The sequence below is a fragment of the Carettochelys insculpta genome, chromosome 1 (genome assembly GCF_033958435.1).
Source record: "Carettochelys insculpta isolate YL-2023 chromosome 1, ASM3395843v1, whole genome shotgun sequence".
NCBI lineage: Eukaryota > Metazoa > Chordata > Testudines > Carettochelyidae > Carettochelys > Carettochelys insculpta.
In genome coordinates, this window is record NC_134137.1 from 280,248,152 (window position 1) to 280,274,433 (window position 26,282).

General features: G+C 52.9%; 2 protein-coding genes across 3 annotated transcripts; one reads left to right on the forward strand and one right to left on the reverse strand.

Moving 5' to 3' along the window:
* The first annotated feature begins 1,814 nt into the window (after window positions 1–1,814).
* Window positions 1,815–15,474, forward strand: GCAT (glycine C-acetyltransferase). Of its 2 annotated transcripts, XM_074983890.1 has the most exons (9): window positions 1,815–2,043; window positions 9,715–9,845; window positions 11,268–11,369; window positions 12,293–12,439; window positions 12,804–12,958; window positions 13,759–13,841; window positions 14,209–14,380; window positions 14,535–14,656; window positions 15,095–15,474. In XM_074983890.1, exons 1-9 carry the CDS (start codon window positions 1,845–1,847, stop codon window positions 15,244–15,246), a joined length of 1,263 nt encoding a protein of 420 aa, XP_074839991.1. In that variant the 5' UTR covers window positions 1,815–1,844; the 3' UTR covers window positions 15,247–15,474. The 2 variants fall into 2 exon arrangements, with proteins under 2 accessions (XP_074839991.1, XP_074839992.1); XM_074983891.1 differs by lacking the exon at window positions 13,759–13,841 and having other exon boundaries at window positions 15,095–15,230.
* Window positions 15,475–19,920: 4,446 nt separating this feature from the next.
* Window positions 19,921–20,730, reverse strand: LOC142007285 (noggin-1-like). The gene has a single exon (XM_074983892.1). The coding sequence runs from the start codon at window positions 20,728–20,730 to the stop codon at window positions 19,921–19,923; it is 810 nt and encodes a 269-aa protein (XP_074839993.1).
* Between the last annotated feature and the right edge of the window lie 5,552 nt (window positions 20,731–26,282).

Here is a 26,282-nt window from a genome sequence, read left to right on the forward strand (position 1 = left end):
TGGGAGGAATGTGTCTCCCAGAGATCATTTGCATAAAAGTGCAAAGGTGTGCATGTGTGATACCTTTTCAGGCAAAGCCGAATGGGTAGCAAGTAAGCCATGAGATTTTGGTCTATTGTAAACATGTAGATGTGAAATCACAGTTTAAGCTGACACTTAATGTGGGAGTTGTTAAGATCTCACCAATGCTCTGGGTTGTTGTGGGGGACAGGGCAGTCGCCATAGCTGTCTAAGACATTGATTACACAGGGCTCCCTGGTTTAAAGCCTTGTAAGAGAGCAGAAGAGAAAGACTGGTTAAGTCAGTTAGCTGAGTGCTATGGCCCTGCTTATGTGTTGGTCATATAGTCATAAACCTCGCTTGAGTAACTCTCCCCACCTGTTGAAAGATAGAGCTGGATGCTAGGGTATTTATAAAACCCCATATGAGAAATACCAAAAGCTGAAATCAGAGGATTGTAGCTGAGGCTATGCAGAGCTGAAATCACAGGGTTCCACCTTAGGGTGATCCCAAGCAGTGGGGTTGGGAGCAACAATGGCTACTGGCAGGAGCAGCGGTGGATGGGCAGGCACCCGGTAGGAGGAGTGGCAGCAAGGGGAGGCTGCAGACAAGTGGACAGCTAGTACTGCCCTGGTGATGTATCTGCGGGCTTTGGATTTGGGACTGCACCGCAGAAGGTACACCCTGTAACTGTGTGTGGGGTAAAGGGCCAAGAGCCCCAGCAAAAGACTGGGTTCTACTGCATATGGGGATGATATCTGGGTAAAGGGGGTTTGTCTCTTCTTTGCTTAGATATACTGCATCTGTCACTGTAACCTTGGGGTAGGTTATGGTAATTAAACAAGCCATTTCTATCTCAGGCTGTGTTTGTGGGGGGGAGAACTGCCTTACAGGCACCCAGCACAGGGGTGAAATTGTCCCAGGCCACTGAGTGGGGGCTCGAGCCGACTGGTTGTATCCTTAACAGAAAAACCCCACGAGAGTTGAACCCGGCCTTTCTGGCAGGCATCTGGCATTAATAGAAGGGTTACATACAGTTATGACACCACACAGTCCTGGGTCAATGCCCCTCAATCTTTAGGCTAGGATCACTGCCCCAAGCCGTTTATGTTTCAGACACTGCACTCCTTTTCAAGCTTTCCACACAGCTTAGTCCAGGGGCTCTCCAGTTGCGGTCTGCAGACCACTGGTGGTGCACAAGCTCCGTTCAGGTGGCCTGCAGACCGCGTCCTCTAAGGTGTGCCCTTGGGCAGCCACACAGGAGAGAATGAAGGGCCACCCATGCAATTAGGGGCTCACAGGCATGGCTCTGTTCATAGGTTCCTGGACCCAGGGGAAGATGCACACGCAAGGGGAGAGGCAGATCATGGGGACGTGGGGGAATCAGATGTGGGGGGCAGATCAGATCAGATGTGGGGGGCAGATCATGGGGATGTGGGGGGTGAAACAGAAGGCAGGTGGAGTGACAATGAAATGAGAAGAGGGAGGGGAGGAATTTGGGATGTAAAGGGCTGTAGCGGCCACAGCAAGAGGTGACCCTCCCCGTCTCCCGGGCTGCAGCGGCCTGGCGGAGAAGACGCTGCTTCCCAGCCCCAGCTCTGCGGCTGCTGCAGGCGGGGAGAGCCATTTGGAAAGATCATTAAGGGCTCCGCGGAGAGCCTCGGCAGAACCACAGCCTCAGTCTGCAGCTGTAGCCTTGGTCCCTTAAATAAACGCTGTTGCTGATTGGTCCGCCTGTGGCTGCTTTCTGATTGGCTGGTGCCGGGTTCCACCTCCTCCACGTGTTTTCATTCTCGCAGGGTCTAGGCGTCTGTTGCCGCTTGCCTTGTCTCTGTGTACCAGGAATGTGGAGCAGCCGTCTTCTGAGCTACCCCCTCTTCCAGGGGCCGTGCAGCTCCTACAGGGCAAGGACTGCCCTGGCCCAACTCAACCACGTCCTGGAGGCTGACCTAGAAGGCATCCGAGGCGCTGGGACATGGAAGAGCGAGAGGGTTATAACATCAAAACAAGGACCCCATATCCAAGTAGAAGGTAGCAGAGGAGGTAGGTACCCCCGGGGCTACTGCATCAATGAACTCGTCGTCGGTGCTGGCTAGAGGGGAGGGATACATGAGCCAGTTAGTAAAAGCCACAGAGGATTACAGGAAGTTCAGGTGAATTTAAGACTGTTTAAGGGAGAGAGCAGACTGTGGTAGATGAAATTCAGCTTTGATATTCATCAGGTAACAAATATAGTCTGACCCACATGCTGATTGTCTAGGAGCGGGAGGGACCTGGATAGAGAATCCTGCCTGGGTGTATATGCAGTTAAAAATGTGAAAATCATTACTGAGCCCATTTAATTACAAATATGTAAAATACAGTACAGTATTTCAGGACACCTTCACCCCCTTTGGAGTAGTGTGTTTTAGATTACAAAAGAGGTAGCTTGGATTTAATCAAGACCAATGCAGATCAATAAGTCTGGGGTATACCTTACATATATCAAAAGATTACAGACTGGTGGATTGTTTAATTTAGGTGGGAGACATGTTCAAGAAGACTTCAAACAGCATTGTCAGTCGGAAATAATATTTTAAATGTTAAACAAAGGTATTGACCATCTAGGTTAATGATTGTTGTGCTTGCACTTTATTTTTTGCATTTCTCTCAGCTTGGATAATGATGTTAGATTAGCCAATTGCAGATTTGTTTCTAGTCAGTGTATCTTTTGGGTGCTGCACAGTGTGGCAAGGCAGTATTCTAAATATGGGGCTTGTTATTTATTTTTGTACTTTTGTTTGAAAACTTTCCCCTTGAATGAAAACAAAACCCAGCTCTCTGGGCATTAGTTTTTTCTAAAATGTCATTTATTTTTTGTTTCTTGTAAAACAAATCAATTCAACCTGTGCCTATAACTGATAGATTTATTATTATGAGAACTGTGTTGAAAAATGGTGAGATTTTTCAAACCCTTGAGTAACATAAATATACCAAAGTACACATGTAGTATAAACCAAGCTTTAATGCAAAGTGAAGCAGATAATTTAGCAAAAAGAGATAGCACATGCCATAAGGGACCATTCAAGGTAGAGAGGCCCATTAACAGCTCTGAAGTCATGTGACAAAAGCAGGGTTACAGTTTATTGTAATAAACTATAAATCCATTGTGTCTCCAGTCCATGATTTTTAGTGTCCGGCAGAGTTACAAATTTAAGCTCCAAGTCTTGTCTTTGAAAGTATTATGCAGGTTTCCTTGAGGATGAGGGTTGATAGATCAGACATAGAGTGACTACTTTGTGAAAAGTATTCATCCATATATGATAAGCTGTTTTTTTCTTTTATCCTTTTCCTGTGTGAGTTCATTTGAGGCCATTTTCACCCACAGAGTTGTTACTGGGGCATTAAGTACTCTGTCAGAGGTATACCACATGTTGTGATAGGCATGTGTGGGATGCATGGATTTCAAAAGTTTTGGGTGGGAAGAGGTGTTGATCATAGTAGCCACTGGAGATATGTCTGGATGTTTTGCATTTGTTATTCTGGCAAGGTCTGGTACCACTTCGAGTTGGTGCATCCTGGGCTATAGGATGCTTGTTTTTGATGAGGTTGGGGAGGTTGTATGAAGGCCAGAAGTGAGGAATTGAGGAAATGGTTTTTCAGGATGAGGTTCCTACTCACTATGGATTGCAGTTTTTTGGTGAAATCTCAGATTTGCTCCACTGTGGGGTGGAGGGGAGTTTACATCAAAGCATGTTATCTCCGTGTATTGGGTGGCCCATTCCATGATGCAGTCTACTTCTCTGGTAGAGTGTTCTTGGTTGGTGAACATGGTTTTAAGAGTGTTGCAGTTTATATCCTGGACTTTCTCCTTAGAGTATATTCTCTGGTATCTGAGTGCTTGGCCGTAGATTTCTTGATGTGTTTGTTATGATTACTAGATTTGTGAAGGTGTAGCAACCCATGGGTTCCTTGTACATGGCTGTCTATAGGGTTCCATTGTTGAAGCTGATTTAGGTGTCCATGAAGTTGATGCTGGGACGGAAGTGTCCCAGAGAGCGTTTTAATGGAGAAGTGATGATTGCTGAAGTTGTGATGGAAATCCTGTGAGGGAGTTTTATCCCATCTGTCCAAAGGATGAAACTAACATCAGTGTATCTCCCATATGTCGTTGGTTTCATGGAGCAGTAGTAGTAGTGGTAGGCATCCTTCAGTCTGCATAGACTATGGATCGCGCCCTTTAAAGTTTCAGTTGAGGACTTCATTTACAGCGTCTATTGTGACTATGAAGACCCACATGAGAGTGACAGTCCTTGCTCCATCTCTTGCAGATGTGGTGGGTGTCTGGCAAGTCCTTATGTGCTTTCTGTGCGCTCGCTTCTCCTCTGCTAGCTGTCTGATCTTCAACTCGCCCTTCTGAAGGCCCTTGTGTAACCCCTGCCTCCATCTGCTGCGGTCATCTGCTAGTTCTTCCCAGTTGTCCAGCTCGATGTCTACCTCTCTGAGGTCTCTCTTGCAGACATCTTTGTAGTGCAACTGCGGGCATCTGGGAGGTCTTTTGCCAGAGGCTAGCTCACCATACAGGTTGTCTTTTGGAATCCTTCCATCGTTCATCCTGTGGACGTGGCCAAGCCAGCGGAGCCAACGCTGCCTGAGGAGGGTGTGCATGGTTGGGATTCCAGCTTGCTCAAGGACGGCGGTGTTGGTCACTCTGTCCTTCCATAATATTCCAAGGATGCGCCTGAGGCAGCGCAAGTGGAAGAGGTTCAGCCTCTTTTCCTGGCGGGCATACAGGGGCCAAGTCTTGCTGCCATAAAGGAGGGTGCTGAGGATGCAGGCTCTGTAGACTTGCATTTTGGTGTGAGTGTACAGCTTGTTGTTATTCCACACTCTCTTGCTGAGTCTGGACAGAGTTGTGGCCGCTTTTCCGATCCTCCTATTTAGCTCAGTGTCCAACGACAGGGTGTCAGTGATGGCGGACCCGAGGTAAACGAACTCATGGACGACCTCTAACGTATAGTTGTCAATGCTGATTGATGGGGATTCAGCAACATCCTGACTGAATACGTTTGTCTTCTTTAGGCTGATGGTAAGCCCAAAGTCCTTGCACGCTTTGGAGAACTGATCCAGCAGTTTTTGAAGCTGGTATTCTGTGTAAGACACTACAGCAGCATCGTCTGCGAACAGCATGTCTCTGATGAGGACTTCTCGCACCTTAGACTTAGCTTTCAGCCTTGCAAGGTTAAACAGTTTCCCATCAGATCTTGTGTGCAGCAAGATGCCCTCTGTTGAAGATCCAAAGGCATGCTTCAGGAGGAGTGCGAAGAAGATCCCGAACAATGTCGGAGCAAGCACGCATCCTTGTTTGACGCTGCTCCTGATTCTGAAAGCATTTCATGGAGCACTTGTCCAGAAATTCTTCAAAGTACCACAAAGAAGTTGACATATTGGGGATCCATTCTAGTAACTGGAGTTGTTCCCATGGTTTGGGCAAAGTGTTTGTTGTTGAGTGTAAAATTTGTAATGGATGAGTTCGGAGCACGTTTGGGGTGGATACCTGAGGCTTGCCCATTGTTTTAAAAATATGTGGGGCAGGCAACTATGCTGGCCTTGCAAAGGATGTTTCTGTATAGGAAAGTGATATGTATGGTGCTGAGAGACAGCCAGCGTTGCACAACTTTTGCGAGAAATTGGTTGTGTCCTGGAGGAAACTAGACCTTTTTACAGTGAGTGATTTGAAGATGGTTTTTTGAGTCCCAGTATTCCGTCAGTAAGAGTGTTGTGGCCAGATATGATGGGTCTGCCTGAGTACCTTCAGAAGCATGTTGGCAGTACTTGGGATGCATTTGCAGGGGGTAAATTTTCTTTGGAGTTGTTTAGAGAAGAAGTTGGTGATTCTTAAATTCCTGGATGAATTGAGGAGTCTTTTCTGAGTTCTTTATGGGAGGTGATGGAGAGTTTTCACTTGGCCTCATTAACATTGTTGTCATGACTCAGGCTACAAAGGCATTTTCTTTGCCTGCTGGTATGATTGCTATCTGATGGTTAGATTTCAGGGACTTGTACTGCTGTGCTTTTGGTGGTGGAGAGATTATGGAGAAAGTGGTGTTTGTTAAGGATTTTGCCATAATTATTTTTTTTTCCTGAAGCAACCAATGTAATGACCATGGTGTGGTTTCTTCCACTCTGTGGCATCTGGTCTGGTGATTCTTTTTTGTTTGATGGCAATGTGGTAATTGTGAGTGGTGTCATTATTGTTTTGAACAAATTCATTGTGGCAGAGAGAGTGGAAGAATTTTTCTAGTTTTCTTCATGTTAAAATGTCACCTAGTCGTGTGTCTTAGAGAGCACTGATAATTCAGGTTCAGTGAGGGGTAATCTTGATAAACTGATGACGTTTGGGTGTTGTGTAAAGTCCGTATGATAGGTACTGATGTCCTGGATATGTTCCGTGGCCATGGTGTTCTGTGGGTTATGGAGTAGTTGTTGGTTCCACGTTTTATTTTTTGTGATGGATGGCTGCCATTGTTTTTATTATAGTTGTTTTGATGTCTTGCATCATTTCCATGTAATTTTCCTGTTTTTGTTTGTCAGTGTGTAGCTCACATTTTTAGCAGTGAGGGTAATTAATCATAGAAGCAATCTCCTAAAAGTGGTTGTGGATTCTCAATCACTGGACAATTTAAAATCAAGATTGGACTTTTTTTCTATCCGAAGTGCGCTAATCTAAACAAAAATCAATTTAGGGCAGTCCTAAGGCTTGTGCCATGCAGCAGGTCAGATGGACAGCACAGTAGTCCTATCTGGCCTCAGCACTGTGAATCTCTGCCTTAGTTTCCCCATATGTCAAATAAGAGTAACTGTTGTAATACAAATAATAGAAATATGTAACATTTTGTAATTGGCCAAGTACATTGAGAGTAAGAGCTCTAGTTTTTCAAAAAATATCCATAGAGAAAACCCAGAGTTTATACACACTGTATGTAAATAGCAAAACTCATTAAAAAGCCTCAACCCCTCACTAGCCAATCACCATCTTACAGCCAAACTGCTCATGGATCACTCTGGGATATAGTCTAGAATGTAATATTCCTGTTTTATAAAACACGTAACCCACACCTGTCTGTTGATGACTTGTACGTGCCACAGCATATCCTTGTCTAAACAAGTACCTAACTCTGGCAGTATTTTGGCCTATTTATACTAAATTACAGCAGAAAAATCAAACAAACAGAACTGGAGACTCTGACTTCCTGGTGCCCCCGGACATTGATAACAGTAGGTAAGTACATTTCTGCATGAGAGAACCAGCTTTTGGCCATGTCTGGATCTAGCATATTGCACCTAAGACCTCTGACACTGAGGCTTTTATAGAGACCCTTAGGCCTCTATAATTTCTGTGCTCTTAGGCCTCTATTCTTCAAAGAGAATTAAGAAGCTGTGTTTGAACCTGCTTGTGGATAATCTGGTTTTTAGCATAGTCCCTGATCTTGCAAACATGTATATGCTTGAAATCAAGCATGGAAGTGATCTTATTGAGTTCATTGGGATTGCTGCTGTGCGTAAGGATAAGCCTGTACATAACTTTTTGCAGGATCGGGGTGATTGCCCAATTTTGCTAGATGTCTGTGTATTTAAAACAAACACACACAACACTTTTTTTGTAATTCAGTTAACACAAATAATTTTTTTTTAAACCATGCTTGGACCCTGTCTGCACTGACTGGCTGTACTCATGGTTTATTTGGGTGGGGAGCTCTTTGGGCCAGAATTGTTTCCTGCTGTGTGTGTACAGCACCGAGCATGAGAGGACTCCAATACTGTGGCTGTTGGCATCTACCATGCTATGGCTACGTCTACACTAGCCCCAAACTTCGAAATGGCCACGCAAATGGCCATTTCGAAGTTTACTAATGAAGCGCTGAAATGCATATTCAGCACTTCATTAGCATGCAGGAGGCCGCGGCACTTCGAAATTGATGCGGCTCGCCACCGTGCGGCTCGTCCCGACGGGGCTCCTTTTCGAAAGGACCCTGCCTACTTCGAAGTCCTCTTATTCCTATCTGCTCATGGGAATAAGGGGACTTCGAAGTAGGCGGGGTCCTTTCGAAAAGGAGCCTCGTCTGGACAAGACACGTGGCGGCGAGGCGCGTCAATTTCGAAGTGCCGCGGCCGCCCGCATGCTAATGAAGTGCTGAATATGCATTTCAGCGCTTCAGTAGTAAACTTCGAAATGGCCATTTGCGTGGCCATTTCGAAGTTTGGGGCTAGTGTAGACACAACGTGTAAATGTTTAAACTGAAATAATAAGGATTGACCCGTATCAGTTTCCAGGTCTTTGTGGCAGAGGACCTGCCTGAGGGTGACAATTGAAGTTGGTTGTCGGTGTCAGTTTCTATTTCAACCTCAGTTGTGAACGTAAACTTTAATATGGCCTGGAGCATTTGGTCTGGAGCAGGACTTGACCCCATGTCCAGAAGCTGTCTGAAAAGCCGTGACAGAACACAGCAATCCCCTCCTGAAGCAACGGCGTTACTTGGTAGGGCTGATTCTGTTGATTGACCTCCTGCTTGAACCTGTGGTGGATGATGAGCAAATCCCCAGAGGACTGAGCAGGGACAGAAAAGGCAGAAGAGGCTGTCTGAGTCATTGCCAGAAGCAGCTGGAGAGTGGAGACAGAAGGGGCTCGGTTTCCCCTACAGGACTTGAACCAAATCCAAGGCTCACCAGGCGGGAGAGGACACTGAAGAGGTGGTGTCCCAAAGCTGGTTGTTTTCCATAGGTCTGTAATGCTCCTCAGCTTTTTAAGAATAAAGTGTGTATGAGAAATTGTGTGCTCTTGCTTTGCTGTTGTGTTGTCCCAGGAGGGGTTAACTAGAAGAAGAACAGGAGTCACCCAGGCAGATAGACTCTGAGAGAACTTGTGTAAGCATCTGTGGTCTTGGGAGGGCAGGGGCACTGGTTCTTGCTCACAAGGGGTGTCCAGTGTTGGGCCTGAGAGACACAATGGTAGGAACAACGACCAGTCACTGTTGAGGCCCTTGTGAGCTTAGGAGCATGTGGGGTTCATGGTTTGAGCCAGTCACAAACCAGCTGGAGTATGTTCAGTGTATGGAACTTGGCTGTGACGTTTTGTTTTCTGTTTAGGGCTTGGAAGAAGGGATACTTGCTTATGTTGTCATTTTAGAATTGATCTGCCTACATTTGTTAGTGAGTATGTCCCTTAAGTACACAGATTTTTATTCTGCAGTATATGCAAAAACCAAAGTATCCTGGTAAAGCCAGGATTTTAACACCATAACTGAATCAGTCTTTTTATTTTAGAGCCTAAGTTTAACAACCGGTCCAACCTGAAACTTAGCCTGCCTGTTACCCAAACTTCTCAATCATGAGGCTGCATGTCTCCTGCTGAATGGAGATCCTAGACAGATGGATCCTTGTTGCCATTTCTGTGCTGTTGTGAGGAAAGAGACAGGATAATGGATAATCTTTTACGGTGATGGTTCACAGTGAAGCATTTGAACTTAACTGCTTTTGCGGCAATCCTCCTGGAGGCATGCTGAAAATGAGTCATGCAGGAATATTTCCATGGTTCCAAGCGCATAGCTGGTTGCATTTGGTGTGTTAGCTTCAGTCCTACCATTGACTGAGGCTTACTTTATTGTCTAGCTGCTTTGGGGGTGGGTAGGACTTATATGCATTGCTCACTCCTTCCTGCCTTCCCTCTCTTTGCAGGGATGCTGAACTTCTGTGCCAATAACTACTTAGGGCTCTCCAGCCACCCTGAGGTGATCCGCTCGGGACGAGAGGCCCTGGAGAAGTACGGAGCTGGCCTCAGTTCTGTCCGTTTCATCTGTGGGACGCAGGTATGGGTGGGGCCTGCGTCCCAGGTGGAGTAGTTGCCTTTCCCTGGGGCTAAAGCATAATCCTACGATTGTGCTGCCTGCCGCCAGGTCCCACTGCTCCCAGGTGGAGCCTGTAGAGAACTTTAGGTCTGTAGTTTTGGGCTGGCTTCCCTGTCCTAGCCCCTTTTCTCTCCTCTTCCTTCCCTTTCTACCCTGCTCGTTTCTTCTGTCCTCCTCCATTGGATCTCTCTGTCCTCCTGTCCCTCTCCCCGTGGCTATGTTCTGCCCCCTCCCTTCGTTCCTCGTTGTGTTTCTCCTGCCGTACCTGTCTGTGTGAGCTTGACCCTTCCACTCCAGCAGGTAACCAGATCTCCCTAAGGGTTCCGGGGGGGAAGGCAAAGCACCCTTGCTCCCATTCTCTTGCATGTTAATTAGCTGACATTCTCCAAGATCTCTTCCCAGGGCCTTGATTTCCCTCACTCAACCCAACCCAATCCTATAGCCACCACCCAGGACAGAAGCCTTCAGCTTTGCCTCCATAGTTAACCTCTAGCAACAGTGGAGGCCTGTTTGCTTCCCTTTCTCTAAACACTTACTGGCGCATGCGTGTCCACACAGACACAGCTGTACCTGTGTATTGGTACACAGGGCCTCACAGGTACGCCCCTACATCAGCAGTGTCCAATAAGAATTCAAAGATCACCACCCTTGTTGTTGTCGTTTTTTCGTATTCACCACTTTCGCCCCCAGCTCTAAATAAATGCCCTCCCCCAGAGCCAGGCACCACCAGTCATCTTCCCCCCCCTCCCGCCCGTTCTAATTCAATGCTGGGGGCTCACCAGAGCTACGTGCTTCTCCCACCAAGTGGTGGGGCGCGTGCATGGAGCAGGTGGACGGCACTCCCCACGTGTGGCTCTCAGGAGGTTTCACCACAATGCTGTGTCCTATTCGCCGCTCGTGGCAAGTGGGGAGCATATTGGAGACCACAACCCTACACGCGTGGTCAGTTTAAGGTTATCAGATAGGATTGTGGTTAAACCAATTAACCCGCCATCAAAGTTGTTAAAAGGATTTTTAATTACAGACTAAAGACCCCACATTTCTCGGGGCCAGACCAACAGCTCCAGTAACTTGAGGTCACTTCTATGGCACCAATGAACCTACCTCAGTTTACATCAGTTGAGGATCTGGTCCCTTTCCGGGGCAGCATCTCGACTGGAAATGGTGAGTGCCTCAGTGCACGTCACCTCTCCTTGTTAGTTTGGGGCTTCGTGGCTGTAGTGGTCAGTTTGTGGGACCAAAAATTGTAACCACAATTTAGGTTCCTTTGTGACAAAACGCCTCTGAAAAATAGTAGCCGTCCCACACAGAGAACCAGGCAAGCAGAGAATTCTAGCTGTACTGTTTTTTCTAACCCTTATACTCTGTCTTTGCTCTCTCTAGACTATACACAAAGACCTGGAGGAGAAGATCTCTCGTTTCCACCAGAGAGAAGATGCCATCCTCTATGCCAGCTGCTTTGATGCCAATGCTGGTATCTTTGAGGTTCATAGTAGATGTATTTTGCTTTGTGTGTAGGGGCAGCAAAGGGGGGCCTGCGTAGGCTGCAACCAAACTCCCAAAGCAGTTGCTTCTGCTGCTGATCACATTTCCCGCCACAGGTTGCAAGCTGAGGGAGAAGAGGTGAGGAGAGACAGAGAAGGTCCAATGCCGGGGTGTGCTGCTGGTCTCGGGGCTGAGTGCATGAGAGAGGTAGGGCTCTGACAGGGAAGGGGTGGCATGGAGGTGCCATGCAGCTTTCTAGTCAGCCTCCCTCTCCTCCTTCCTGGTAAGGTGAGCATCCCAGCGAATCTGAGGTTGTGGATGGACCTCTGCAGTGAAAGTCATCCACCTGTCCCCTCAGAGGGACCCATCGCTGTTGACCACCTTCTGCAAGCCCCCAGCATCTCCAGTCTGAACTCTCGGGACCCGCTCCTGTGAGGATTCAAAACAGTTGTGGGCACTGCTCTTAAAATGTAGGGGAGGTGGCTCGTGCAAATGGGGGTGTGTGGCTGAGGTCTGCAGGGGAGTTATGGGTAGCCCCTGTGGGTACAAGTGATGGTGAGGATCCCAAGGTGACTGTCCCTGACCTAGGCCCACCCCTGGTAGAGGTCAGTTCATCCTAGAGGGTTGGTAGAGAAGTGGCTCAAGGAACAAACCACACATAGAATGCAAGGGGAGAGGAGCCTTATGGCAGAGACAAGGAGCTGAAAGATGGAAACCTTGGTGTTGTGCCCCTTGGCACGAGGAGCGACGTGCTTCCCATCAGTGGGCTGATGGCCAATTGACTGCAGATGGTTCCAGTGACTGACTAGTGAAGCTGCCAAGCCAGGAACTGTGGTGACACCTATCTGCACAGAATTCTGCCCACGTATCTAGGATAAAGCCCACCCCCAACCCACCTCAGCCCATTGTTCGGTTGTCCACAGGCACTGCTGACCCCAGAAGATGCGGTGCTGTCAGATGAGCTGAATCATGCCTCCATCATTGATGGGATCCGCCTGTGCAAGGCCAATAAATACCGCTACAAGCACATGGACATGCAGGACCTGGAGGCCAAGCTGCAGGATGCACAGGTATAAAGATACGCTGTCCCCTGGGTGTGCACTCAGTCTGTGACCCACTGCCAGTCTAGGAACAATGTGTCCATCCACCAGAGGATAACCTTGTATCTCCTAGAGGAGTAATCCCCTTTGGCCAGCAGCTGAAGCGGCCTTGCAAGACTCTCTAGGGAAAATCCAATCCTTTCCTCATTGGCTGGAGGAAGCCCACCCAAATGTGAGCTCAAGGATGGATAGAGGGGAGATGGTGGGTGAGGCCCATATATTCAGGTCCTGGGAACACTAGATCCTATTCTCCATTTTCTCCCACTTTCCAAACACATTTGCTTACGTGTCTTTACCCATGATCCCTTGCAGCCACACACATTCTTTCCCACAGAGCCACCGCCTGCGACTGATAGCTACCGATGGTGCCTTCTCTATGGATGGGGACATTGCCCCGCTGAAGGAAATCTGCAGCCTGGCCCAGAAGTACCAGGCCCTTGTCTTCATTGATGAATGCCATGCTACTGGCTTCCTTGGGCCCAATGGCCGGTATGAGACCAGACCTTCCTGCTAGTCCCTGTCTCACTCTCGGGGAAGGACCAGCCATGGGTTTGAATATGGAGTTTCTTTCTTGTGGGGCTGCGGATCCTTAGAGCCACTAGTCCCTGCAGGGGAATTTGCCTGGCCATTGACTCTCCCTCTCCTTACAAGATGGTAGCATCCTCCTTCCTTGGCCTGCCCTTTGTATGCTAGGGAGTGGCATACAAAGGATAGGCTCAGGTTTGTGGGTAGCATTTTCAGCTGTGTGGGAGGCGAGGGCCGTGTCTCTGCTCTCATGTGTGAAACCCCCCATTTGTCATGTGCAAGAAGTGACAGCAGCCCACTCTGGGGAGGGGGGGAGGAGGAGCCCAGACTCTAAACCCTCCAGTTCTGCCTTTGCTAGCAGGGCTGGCCCCTTCTGCGGGAGGTGACCTCACCCCAGCTGGAGAGAGATCTCCCCTGAGGAGGCCAACAAGACTGGCGAGTTGCGCTTCCCTGGCCTGCTCCCTTATGCCTCTGCCAGGGCTGGCAAGGCCTTCCCCTCCTGCCGCAACCTACGCCTACAGCTATGCTCTTGGGTCTGTGTTTCCTTCCTTATAGCATGAAACTGATGATGGGGATGCAAAGGGTTGGCGGTGCCCATGGAGTTAAGCTGCCCCTGGTGGCATGGCTATTCCCTCAGGACTGGGAAAAGCCCAGAGCCTCACTGGGGGGCTGTGACAATTAATTTGTGCTCGGCCACAGCAGCCATGGCCCAGCCCTCAGGTGGGAGCTGCCCGGGCTGACAGACTGGTTGTCTGTCCTCGCAGGGGTACTGATGAGCTGCTGGGAGTGATGGATCAAGTTCACATTGTCAACTCAACACTCGGGAAGGCGCTTGGCGGAGCAGCAGGTTCTGATACTCACCTCCCTGTGGCCTTCTCTTTCTGTGGCCTTGTGCCCCAGGACTCCCCAAAACCCTTCTGCCTTTAACGGAACCAGACTGACGGAGGACGCCAAGATATGGACAGGAGCTGAAGGGCCTGGACCCAGCAAGCTTCCTTGCAGCAGGGTGGAGGAACGCAGGCAAAACCCGAGCACATGCACCCTCTTTGGCTTCCCTTTGGAGCCGTCATGCTTGGGGACCCATTCATGACACTAACCAGCTGGGATCCCAGGCGTGCTGCTGCTTGTATTAACAGGGTGACCATTTCCCGGGGGCCTGTGGTTGGCTCTTCCTGTTGCTACTGATGCTCTGTTTCTGTCTCTTCTCCCTGCAGGTGGCTACACAACTGGCCCCAAGGCCCTCATCGACCTGTTGCGCCAGCGCTCCCGCCCATACCTCTTCTCCAACAGCCTGCCTCCTGCTGTCGTCGGCTGTGCCTCCAAGGCCCTGGACCTGCTCCTGGAGAGCAACGCCATTGCACAGTCCATGGTGGCCAAGACCAGGCGGTGAGGGATAATGCAGGTTGTGGGTTGCAGCTTTTGCTCCTTGCCGGGGGGGGAGGCAGGACAGTGCTCGGCCGTACCAGTGCCAGAGCTGGGCTGAGCAGAAGGGATTCCCCAAGCAGGTATGAGACCTCCTCCTCCTCCCTGTCCACCGCAGGTTCCGGAGCAAGATGGCTGCCGCTGGATTCAGCCTCTCGGGGGACGATCACCCCATCTGCCCTGTGATGCTGGGCGAGGCGAGGCTGGCATCGGATATGGCTGATGACATGCTGGAGAGAGGTAAACCTGGAGGGGGCGGGGGGCTGGGCTGTCAGTGGGTGAAAACGTGTGCAGATGAAGGGATGGCCTCTGAACCTCTTTCCCTGTGCCTGTTGTACCCTGTGGCTGGTACCCATAGGGGATTTTCTGTAACCCCTCAGCCCTTCCAGCAAGGGGGTAGTGCCCCTCCTTAGTTACTCCCTGCCACACTGCCTCTGCTCTGCTCTGCTCTGCTCTGGGGCTTGGGAGAGGAATTTCTCCACATCCCAACACTCTGCAGGGCAGCACATACCCCATTCACCGTTCCCATTGCTTCCCTCTAAGCTCTGTAGGGGACGTCCCTCCAGTGCCGGTGTGGAGCTGTGTGCTCGAGAAAAGGAGCTGAGATCCCCTCCCCCCAGTTAAACAAGCCCCCTCATTAACGGTTGCCTCACCCTTGCGTGTGATTCTCGTCACCAGGCATTTATGTCATCGGCTTCAGCTACCCCGTGGTTCCCAAGGGGAAGGCACGGATCCGGGTGCAGATCTCTGCTGTCCACAGTGAGGATGACATCGACCGGTGCGTGGAGGCCTTCGTAGAGGTGGGGCATAAGCACGGAGCCCTGCCCTGACTGGCTAGCGATGGGGCCTTTCCCAGTCTTTCCATGGGCTAGGCTGTGCTTAGCCTGGGGCAGAACCCTAGCCAAGGAGAAGCCCAGACCATAGCCCGTGAAAGATGCAGAGATCCTGGCCTCCGGGAGGCGTTAGCTGCTGTAGCATTCGCGGCAGTGGGAGGGCGATGGTTTGGTGGGGGGCTCTTAAGAGTGGCTTGTCATGTTACAACACGCATTAAAGGTTCAATCAAGACACAAAATCAGCACGAACGAGCATCTTGGTGTGGCTCTCCTACCCCAGTCCGGCAGTCAGCCCTTCTTCCCGCTGCTGCCAATGGGGCTGAGGAGCCTGGTGCGGAGAGAAAGGTGTTTTCCTCTGAAGATAGGCGGAGGGGTGTCAGAGCCTGCTGGGAGTAATCATTGCACATTTAAAGGGCATGGTTCACTTAGCTCCTTTAAACTGCTCCAGTGGCATGAAGGGGCTGGAAACCAGCCATCAGTCCCCAGGGAAGTCCCCCACTGCAGCGGGGAGCAGGCCTACAGCTCTGTGCCAGGCCCTTTGGCGCACCACTTGGCTCTAATCGCTGTAACTGTCCCATTAACCCTGACTGGGATGTTGGGGTGGCTACTGCAGCCGGGGTGGGGCCATTATCCTCTCTGTGTTTGTGGTTTCCAGGCCGTGTGGGCCAGTTCAAGCCCTTACGCTCACATCCTCTCCCAGCCATGGCCTCCTGTATCTGCCTCATCTCTTCTTGCTGTAGGAGGTGGAGGGAACACAGCTCAGTAGGCAGAGCAGCAGCACTGTACCCTGTGGCCTTCTGGGGTCGTGTCAGGACTAGACCACAGGTAAAATGGGTTGGATTGGGGCCAGGGACGAGGTTCTTGGTGAGGTTCTTACCCCTCGTCTGCAAACAGCAATCACCATCCAGTAGAGGGCGCTGGTGCCCCACCTCTGTTCACAGAGGAAGGCTCGGGAGGGAGTTCAGAGGCTGCGCTGTCTCCAGGAGTTAAGGGGACGTCGGCATTTGATGACAGAAAGCTAGAACGTGGAACCAGTCCCTGCAGTTACAAAGTGCCAGGCAAGATGGGGCAAGGCTGGACCCTGGCCTTGGTGTGTTTCAAGCTCTCTGCTGATTTAGAGCAGAGAGGATGTCAAACCTTTTCCTATGTGCTGTGTCAGGTTCACGTCTGACTCCTGCAAAATAAACTGCTGGCAGCCTCCCACTAATGTCGGAGCATGGGAGATGCTGTGTGTTGGCTCTCCCCGGCAGGGCAGCGCTAATATTAGCCAGTAGCTTATCCTCCCTGCGAGCTGTGGTGGGAAGTGTAACTGTCCCCACGCAGAGCAAGAGGCAGCCCCCAAGCCAAGAAGGTGTGAGCCTATGCAAAGCCTGTGAGCTAAGCCTCATCTCCTTGACTCAGCAGCAAAGAGGGAGTGGCAGGGAGACATCTGAGGCCAGGTGGCATGTGCTCAAGGCAGCGCACCTCACTTAGGAACCAGGCAGCTGTGTTTTGACCCTGTGAGGCCTCTAGGCTGTATGATCTTTATTGAGAGTGAGAGCTGGAGCATCTCTCTTGCCAGATCTCTATCCAGTGATGTGGTTTGTAATATATTTTGATGCACTTGTCTGACTGCCACTGAAACACCTGTAAAAAGTAGCTGCAGCAGGGAGACAGAACAAGCCTGGTTTGTCTCCACCCGTAGCTGGTGGTCAAGAGGCTCCAGGAGAAGGCACTTGGGCAGCAGGGACGCTGCAGGACTGGGTACGTTCAGTGCTTTCCATTTCGTCTCCACCTGAGCACTCAGTGCATTTGCTCCAGGGCCCCTGGGTGCACAGGGATGAGAGGTGATCGGGGGCTGGGAAGGGAGCTATCCAGGAGACAAACTCTGTCAGATGTGGTCTCCACCATGAAAGTAAAGGGGCATTAGTTGGGCCTAAGGGGTCAGGAAAACGTTTGCTCCAGTTGCCACGCATGTGAGTGCTGCCCAACCGGTGAGCTCCAGCCCTGTGCAAATCTCCAGCCAATAGAGCCTGCGGGCACCGGTGCCCGCTGCCTCAGAGCAAACCCCGGTGCAGGGGCGCTCCAGCGGAGAGGGGGAGAGCCATGGTAGTGCCAGCATGTAGAAAACAACAGGGGAGCTGCCTGCTATTTGGGGGCCTCATTGTACTATGCCACCAGCAGGGAGGGGCTAAGCCACAGGGTAGGCTGCTTTTGAGCCCCTGAGCAAAGCTACCATTGCTTTTGTCATCACAGCCAGTTTTAGCCCCTGAGAGTCCTCATCTGTTGATGCCCCTTTCTCACCCATATGAGTAACACAGCTAATACAAGTCACTGGGCTTGCCCCTGCATCTGCTGCACGGTGGTGAACCTGGAGCAACCGTTCAGTTTCGGTCCTAGGCTCCCCTGCAGCTCTACCAGTGTGCCCCATTTTCGGGCTGCAACCGCTTGCTGTTCCCCCAGGGTCCCCCCAGCTCTCCCTGGTATTTAATCCAGCACTTCCGCCGAGAAGGGTATTGCTGAGCCGATGCATGCAGGTTGATGGTGGAAAGAGGAATCAGAGTGGTGAGGAGGAAAAGAGAAGTGGTGCTCCTGTGGCTGCTGAGCTCTCTCCTAGTAGCAAGACCACCCTGCCTCCTTGCCCAAAGGCCTCATCTCTATTACCTGTTAAACCTCTCCCAGAGGAGCCAGCTCTCCATACCCCACTATTATCCTGCCAGCCCTGCCTCAGTGGAAAAAGCTCCATATCCTTACTAGCTGCCCAAACCTCCCCAGCTACCTCTGGCGCCTCCACCCTCCTGCTCCCCTTTAGCTGCCAGACCCTTTGTCGCCATCCGCATCTTCCCCCAACAGCTGCTCTGGGTCAAGACCCAACTCTGAGGAAAACAGGGTTTCCTGTGGCGCTGTGAGCACGGCGAGGTACACTCAGGCAAGCAAGGCTTTGTAGAAACGCAGTCCTGCACGTGAATAATGCCCTGTTCATGGCGGGATTGGTGTTGGTGTTTAGTTCGCTGCCACGCTCTGGTTCTCAGGGGTTGCAGACTGCAGGCGCCACAGCTTCTAGCAGCTCTCAGCCCAGTGCGCCAGAGAAATCAGCAGACTACACAAGGCCAAGGTCACGCATCCCCCTGCTATTGTAGCCAAGGGCTCTCCACAGCTCTGCTGGTGCACCTGAGCCCTGACCTGCAGTGCCCTCCTGCCGGTGTAGTCCAGCCCTTTTCCACCCACACAGCTGCACCAGTACAGCTTGGTCCTGACCTGCAGACTGTATGCCTGACCTGTCACAGTTTGTAACCTGCATGCTTGCAACCAGGGTATCTCTGTTTTAATCTGCATCTTCCCCCGTTCTTCCAGTCGTGTGCACACAAAGACAGACCTCTCTAAGCTGGGCTGAGCTCTGCTGAGCTCATTTCTATTGCTGTCAAGGCAGCAGTTGCCCCTGGAGTCCCATGAACTCTGCTCTGCATAAAGGTGCCCTGAGCTGGAGACAGGCATTTCGCTGTCAGCAGGATGGGTCGGGGCCACAGCCCAAGTGTACTTGAATCAAGATAGCCAGAGAGGCAGCTCAGAGCACAGGGCAGCTTTGGTTTCCTTTGTTTGGGCTGTGCTGGGAAATAGAGCCGACCCTGTCCCCAGTCTTCCTCTGCAGATAAATTGCTAAAACAACAGCCATGCACAAGGACTCCCTGTGTAAACAGGTACCACTAGCCCTTCCCCCTGGCAGTGGTCCCCTCCCATTCCCTCTGTGCCTTCTCCTTGCTCCCAGCTAAGGGAGAGGGGGAACAGAAAGGACCCCATATCTGAGAATCCAAGATCAGTAATATTCAGTGGAAGGGTTCCATGCAGAGGACAGTGGCTCAGGCCCATAGTACAGAACCTGCCTCCTTTCCCCCCTGCTCTGCCAGCACAGGGACCCTGGCTTAACAGAGCAGCAGAGAACACCCTTTCCTCAGGGCTTAGCTTGCTGCAGCAGCACAGAGGATGAACAGATGTGCTGATGGGGGGATTTGAACCTATGCCCTGATAAGCCAAGGCCTAGCAGGCTGTGCCACTTGACCAAGCAGGTCTGGAGAGTAAAGGGATTGATTTGGTTCCAGCTGTATATTAAACCCCACGTACTGCTACAAGTTCTTACTCTGTATCTTTATTTCTCCAGACAAACAGCCAGGCTCCCCCTGGGTAATAACCACAGCCAGCATTTCCATTGCCCCTTGCCCCCTTGGATCCCAGAGCCTTAGAGTTGTGAATCTAACCCTGAGAAGCTATTGGTGCCTCCAGTTCCCATGGCACTCTGTTCCTGGCTTCAGTCCCTTGGCTCTGGGAGGGGAGCCCAAGTTCTGGCTCCCCCTCTTCTGTAAATTTCTAGGGATCACCTGCCTTTTCCCAGCCTCAGAACTTGCTCCCGGAGGGTGCTGGATCCTGGTGGTAGTGGAGGGAGAGGTCAGAGGCATGTCTGTCTGTGCTTTCTTGCTGGTCCAAATGGGATGGGGGTGAGAATATCTGTAGGGGACTCCCCACTCCATCTGCAGTACAGGTGAGTGGAATCATGCCATCCTCTGCTCAGCCTCTCAAGCCCTGGCTGTGCAAGAAGTTTCAAACTGCAGCAATGCCATAGCAAATCCCTCAAGGAGCGCTGAGGAGGAGATGCATCCGTGCCCCCCGGGTGGGAAGTGCCCCCTTCTCACAGTCCCATTACCGACAGGAGCACTTGCAAGCTGACACTACTGGGTAGGGAGTCTGCCGCCAGGTGCATTGCTGGAGAGTCCTGCCTGTGCCTATGGCTGGGTCTTTGCTCATCCAGCAGTGCCAGACCAGAAGCTTGATGTGGGTGAACTGCGCAGGACGGCAGGTCATGCCAGGAGGCCAGGAGCAGCCAGTGTGGGACGTATCGCACTCCGTGTGGCGGACCCAGCGTGGCCAGAAGACAGGCCCCAGATCCACCCAAGATGAGGTCAGGCTGCAGGTGGCACTGTCAACCAGCCACTGACGGAGGCGGTGGGCGACAGTGTGGCTGAGGTTGCCGGCCATCCCTTCCTCAGGGAGCAGCAGGAGAGGGAGTTCCACGTTCTCAGCCTCCCGCAGCAGCTTATTCCGGTAACGGTTGGTGCCATCAGCCAGGTCCTGGCTCAGGGTACCCAGCTGCTCCAGGCTGGTGTTGCGATCTCGTGGATCCTGCGGAGACATCCAGAAGGGGTCATAAGAGGGGCCCAGAAGCTTCAACAGCCGAGGGGCTCTGAGATGCTTGGGTTTAGGGGAGTAGTGGTAGTCGCTGGGGGAGCGGGACAGGCTGTAGGGCCTCACGGGGGCAGATGGCTTGCTCCGGATGAGATCGATGTCCAGTTCAGGTGGGTTCGTGTTACTGAGCTTCTCAGATAGCGGAAGGTCCTCGCTTAGGGGAAGGTCTCCCTCCTGGGAGAGGGGAGAGGCTCCAGAGGGAAAAGGCCCCTGGGCCCAGCTCTCCAGCATCAGGAGGCAAATGAGGCCTGCTCTGGCCACCTCCATGATAGGTGCAGCTCCTTCTGGGCTCCCCTTGCGTTTGTCTTGCTACAGGCTGTTCCCTCTCTCTACCTCTGGTTATCAGTGCATCCCTTTGGCAGAGAGAAATCCTTCCCCTTTTCCCTAGTTACAAAGTCTGATACCAGATACCGCTGCTGCTCACAGAGACACAACCAGCGACTCACAGGAACACAAACCCCCTGGATGGGTGGGTGCAGAGGTGATGGATGGTGCTGAGTGCAGTGGGTGCAGCTTCAAGACTTTGGGTGGTGCTGGGTGGTAGGATTAGAGTGAGTTTTGCTGGTTCTAAAGCTGCAGTAGGTGCTGCTGGGGTTGCATGGTGGTGCGGGTGCTGCTGGGTCCCCCTGGGTGCTGCTGGCAGCATAGGAGAGCTGCTTGGTGGCTGGTGGGGGACTAACCAGGGAGGTAAAAATGCTCCTGCATGCTGGGATGCAATGAGTCCTGCTTGGCAAAGAGGGACAATGGGTGTTGCTGGGGAAGTGGGGCTGTGGCATGGTGCGGCTGCAGTTGTTGAGGTGCAATAAGGGATGCAAAGGGTGCAAGGATCAATAGTGAAGGGAGATGCTGATGGAGGCACCATCTGTTGCTGGGTGTTGGGGGAAATCTCCTGGCTAGGCCAGGCTGAGTAGAGTTACCTGGGCAAGCTGCACTCAGGAGGTGTGAGTGTGAGCCCTGTAGCCAGGCAGAGGGAATTGGGATGGCTGCTTGCCTCCCGGCAGGACTGATCCCAGCAGCGCTCAGTTTGTAATGAAAGTAGTGCTGGGCTCGTGCAATTGTCTGATTTCAGTAACTGATGTGGTAGGCCCTGAGGTGCCAGGGCTCATTCCTGGCACAAATTCCAACCTGCTCCCCTGCCACCTGGGAAAGCTCCTCTGACAGGAAGCTGCAGTGCATCCTGTAGCCCAGCCCTAAAGCATGGCATTGGGCCCCTGGAGAAGAGAGAGAAGTAGGTTGCCAGGCTGGGGTGAGGGGACATGGTAGTTGCTAATCTTCCCCAGCACCTGCCTCTCCCAGCAGCAACTGTGCGTTCCACAGTGGGATGGCGGGGGAGCTGTGAGTGTCTTTGGATCATCTCATGGGGGGCAGGGGCCTGAGGAGAGACAGGAACTCCCCACTCGACTTGCACCTGGGCAAGGCCACAAGCCTCCAAACAGACGCTCCATTCTCATGGTGACAACAGGGTGGGGGTGTATCAGAGAGATAGCCGTGTTAGGCTGTAGCTTCGAGAACAACAACAAGTCTTTTGTGGCACCTTATAGACTAACAGATATTTTGGAGCATAAGCTTTCGTGGGCAAACACCCGCTTCAGCAGATGCCTGAGTGGGGGGTGGTTTCAGAGGGGTATTTAAAGAGTGGGGTCCCAGTAAGAGGGAGGGCCAGAGCTGACAAGGTCTATTCAGCAAGGTGGAAATGGCCCAATATCAACAATACTTAGGAAAAAAGTCAGATCAGACAGGGGGATATGAGCCTTTGGCAGAGTCTAGCGGGGAGCTATCAACACCCAAAACAGAGAAACTGCCTTTGTAAACTGCAAGCTACTCCCAGTCTCTGTTTAATCCACGGTTAATGGAGTTAAATTTGCAAATAAATTGCAGCTCAGAGATGTCTCTCTCCATTTGATTTTTGAATTTTTTTTGTTTCAGAACAGTCATCCTTAAATCTGCCACTGAGTGTCCGGGGAGATTGAAGGGTTCCCCCACAGGCTTCTGTACATTACCATTCCTGATGTCTGATTTATGTCCATTTATTCTTTTACGGAGAGACTGTCCAGTTTGGCCAATGTAAATTGCAGTGGGGCAGTGGGGGTCAATGAGATCCAGCCTTTGGGCCCCATCATCTCCCTGCCTTGCTGCTTCAGGGTTTAACCCAGTGTGCAGGGTGGCCTACCCTGGGGGGGGCTGGAGTCCGTGCACAGCCCATTCCTTCTAGTGGGCTATCACCATGGCTGAGCTGGGCTCTTGATGTCCTTTGCGCTCTGGCCCATGTGTCTGCATCACCCCCAGGGAGCGCAAGTCCTCACTCCCAGCCAAATGCCTCCCCTCCCTGCCGTGCCAGCCTGGTGGAGGGGACACATGCACTCATCCTGCTGTAGCCCTGACCCTCAGTGTCTGGCTGCATCCAGGATGTCTCCCCCCATCCCATAGCCTGTTGCCCACAGCAGCCTCTCCACACCTGATCCTGGGCTGCTGAGCTGCTGAGGGGAAACCCCCTCCAAAGAACTCCACCAGACACCTGTCCCCACAGCCTTCCCTGCCAGCATCCCCTCTGCCCCACACAGACACGTGCCCCACTGCCCTCCCCCCACATCCCCTCTGCCCCACAGTCCTCCCCATCCCCTCTGTCCCACACAGACACCTGCCCCACTGCCCTTTCTCCACATCTCCTCTGCCCCACAGCCCTCCCCCCCTGCCCCTCACAGACACCTGCCCCACTGCCCTCCCCCCCACATCTCTATGTCCCACACAGAGGGGCTGGGGGCTGGCCCGGACCGTCCGGGGTTCGGGCGCTCAGTCGCTGCGCCCTGCACGCGGAGTGGGGTAGGTGCGGGCCCCAGGCAGAGCGGCGGGACGGGGTGGGGCTGGGGCTGGGGCTGGGCCAGGGCGGGAGGGGGCGGGCGGGCTCGGGCTCCTCGCACAAGGGGGCGAGGGAGGGGGCGGCGGCGCGGCCGGGCGAGCGGGAAGGGGGCGGGTAACTCCGGAGCCCGGCGGCCCCGCGCCACGTGGGAGCGGCGCTGCCCATCGCAACTCCCGCTGTCCGTCCCGCACCGCTCAGCCGTGCGGAGACACCGATCGCCGCCCTCGGAGCCAGGCGCAGGTCAGCCAGCCGCCAGCGCGGGGAGGCTGTGGGGCAGGTGTCTGTGTGGGGCAGAGGGGATGTGGGGGGAGGGCTGTGGGGCAGGTGTTTGTGAGGGGCAGAGGGGATGTGGGGGGAGGGCTGTGGGGCAGGTGTTTGTGAGGGGCAGAGGGGATGTGGGGGGTGGCCTGTGGGGCAGGTGTCTGTGAGGGGCAGAGGGGAAGTGGGGGGAGGGCTGTGGGGCAGGTGTTTGTGGGGGGGCAGAGGGGAAGTGGGGGGAGGGCTGTGGGGCAGGTGTCTGTGTGGGGCAGAGGGGATGTGGGGGGAGGGCTGTGGGGCAGATGTTTGTGAGGGGCAGAGGGGATGTGGGGGGAGGGCTGTGGGGCAGGTGTTTGTGGGGGGGCAGAGGGGAAGTGGGGGGAGGGCTGTGGAGCAGGTGTTTGTGGGGGGGAAGTGGGGGGAGGGCTGTGGGGCAGGTGTCTGTGGGGGCAGAGGGGATGTGGTGGGAGGGCTGTGGGGCAGGTGTCTGTGGGGGCAGAGGGGATGTGGTGGGAGGGCTGTGGGGCAGGTGTCTGTGGGGGCAGAGGGGATGTGGTGGGAGGGCTGTGGGGCAGGTGTCTGTGGTGGCAGAGGGGATGTGGGGGGAGGGCTGTAGGGCAGAGGGGATGTGGGGGCAGAGGGGAAGTGAGGGGAGGGCTGTGTGGCAGGTGTCTGTGAGGGGCAGAGGGGAAGTGGGGGGAGGGCTGTGGGGCAGGTGTCTGAGGGGTAGAGGGGATGTTGGGGGAGGGCTGTAGGGCAGAGGGGAAGTGGGGGGTGGGCTGTGGGGCAGGTGTCTGTGGGGGGCAGAGGGGAAGTGGGGGGAGGGCTGTGGGGCATGTGTCAGTGTGGGGTTGGGGGGACGGCTGAGGGGCAGGTGTCTGTGGGAGGCAGAGGGGGTGTGCGGGGGAGGGCTGTGAGGCATGTATCTGTGTGGGGTAGAGAGGACATGGGGGGAGGACTGAGGGGCAGGTCTCTGTGGGGGGCAGAGTGGAAGTGGGGAGTGGGCTGTGGGGCAGGTGTCTGTGAGGGGCAGAGAGTATGTGGGGGGAGGGCTGTGAGACAGGTGTCTGTGTGGGGAAGGGGGGTGTGGGGGAGGGTTGTGAGGCAGGTGTCTGTGTGGGGCAGAGGGGATGTGGGAGGAGGGCTATGGGGACAGTGTCTGTGGGGCAGAGGGGATGTGAGTGGAGGGTTGTGAGGCAGAGGGTATGTGGGGGGAGGGCTTGGGGACAGGTGTCTGTGGGGGCAGAGGGGAGGCTGGTAGAGGAGGGCTGGGGGACAGGTGTCTGTGGGGGCAGAGGGGAGGCTGGTAAAGGAGGGCTGGGGGACAGGTGTCTGTGGGGACAGAGGGGAGGCTGGTAGAGGAGGGCTGGGGGACAGGTGTCTGTGGGGGCAGAGGGGAGGCTGGTAAAGGAGGGCTGGGGGACAGGTGTCTGTGGGGGCAGAGGGGAGGCTGGTAGAGGAGGGCTGTGTGTAGGGGCAGGTTTCTGTGTGGGATAGAGGGGATGTGGCAGGACGGCTGCAGGGACAGGTAGTGGGGATACAGGTTGGAGACAGTTGAGATGTGTCCATGGAGGGTGCTGGCGGATGCTGGGGATGTGCTGTGGGGACATGTGTCTTGGTGGGGCAGGAGTTAAGGTGGCAGAGAGGAGCTTCGTCTACAGGTCTGGCTGTGCAGATGGCACTGGAAAAATGTCTGTAGGAAGGACACTCAGAGCCATTTAACTAAATTGTAAACCCCAGGGTCTCAGATTCCCGCTGTGAGCCATCTATGGCCTGAGCACTTGCCCCATCTGTCCCACAAACGGTTTCGGAAATATTATTTAATGAGGCCCACTCAGCTGCCAGCCTGGGGGTAAGATGGGGCAGCACATGGTTCCCAGCACTACCCAGGCCCCGAGCACACACACATTCCCAGCCTCAGACCGTGCCACTTAGTCCGGGAAACCGTGCTGACCAGGGAGCCACCTGTGCTGATGCACTTCTGCAGCCAGCAGGACGGGGCCAATGGGCTTCGATTTTGGTCACCCTGGGCAGGGGTGTGGGAGCCCATCATGAGGATACAGATGTTAGTGAGGGGCAGGTGGGACCCTAGTGCAAGGGCACGGACATTACTGTGAGGACATGGGAGAGTCAGATGAGGACTCAGTTTCATGTCTTCTGTCGGATCCTGGTCTTTGTATGGGTTCCTGGACACAGGAGGAGACACTGTCAACTTACTTGTATTCTCCTGCCAACTCCAAGAGTTCAAAACTCTGAATCAGCCTCCCCATCTCCCATAAAAAGAATGGCTTGTTGAAGTCCCTGACAGAAGTTCACTTGGGAACCTGTTTATTTGGCATCTGGTGTTTGAGGTCTGTGGCTGACCTCAGGACACATTTTCTACCTTTTTTTCCAAAGCCATGAGACCGAAAGTCTTCTTTAAAAAACAGGACAAAAGATAAAGTTGGCGTTCTCTTCTAATATACTGTGCCAACAAACATATATGGTTTACTAAGTCAAAGTGATCGTAGTTGATAGTGGTGCATGAGGCATCTGGTAGTGAAGTTCCCAGATCTGACTTAATTCTAATAACACGGCTGGGGCTTTCCAGAAATCCTGTGTATGACAGAAACTAGTTTATGTCAGGGGGTACAGCAGCACCCCTAGTTCCAGCATCTATGTCTGTGTGAGGCAGAAGGGTCTCTGGAGTGAGATGAGCTCTGTG

Bases quoted from the DNA above. Each gene is read 5' to 3' on its own strand.
- GCAT (XM_074983890.1), top strand. From the start codon at position 1,845: ATGTGGAGCAGCCGTCTTCTGAGCTACCCCCTCTTCCAGGGGCCGTGC. The intron at 11,370-12,292 runs GTTCATAGTAGA...GGTTGTCCACAG, and splicing joins CCAATGCTGGTATCTTTGAG to GCACTGCTGACCCCAGAAGA. The intron at 14,381-14,534 runs GTGAGGGATAAT...TGTCCACCGCAG, and splicing joins ATGGTGGCCAAGACCAGGCG to GTTCCGGAGCAAGATGGCTG.
- LOC142007285 (XM_074983892.1), bottom strand. From the start codon at position 20,730: ATGGAGGTGGCCAGAGCAGGCCTCATTTGCCTCCTGATGCTGGAGAGC.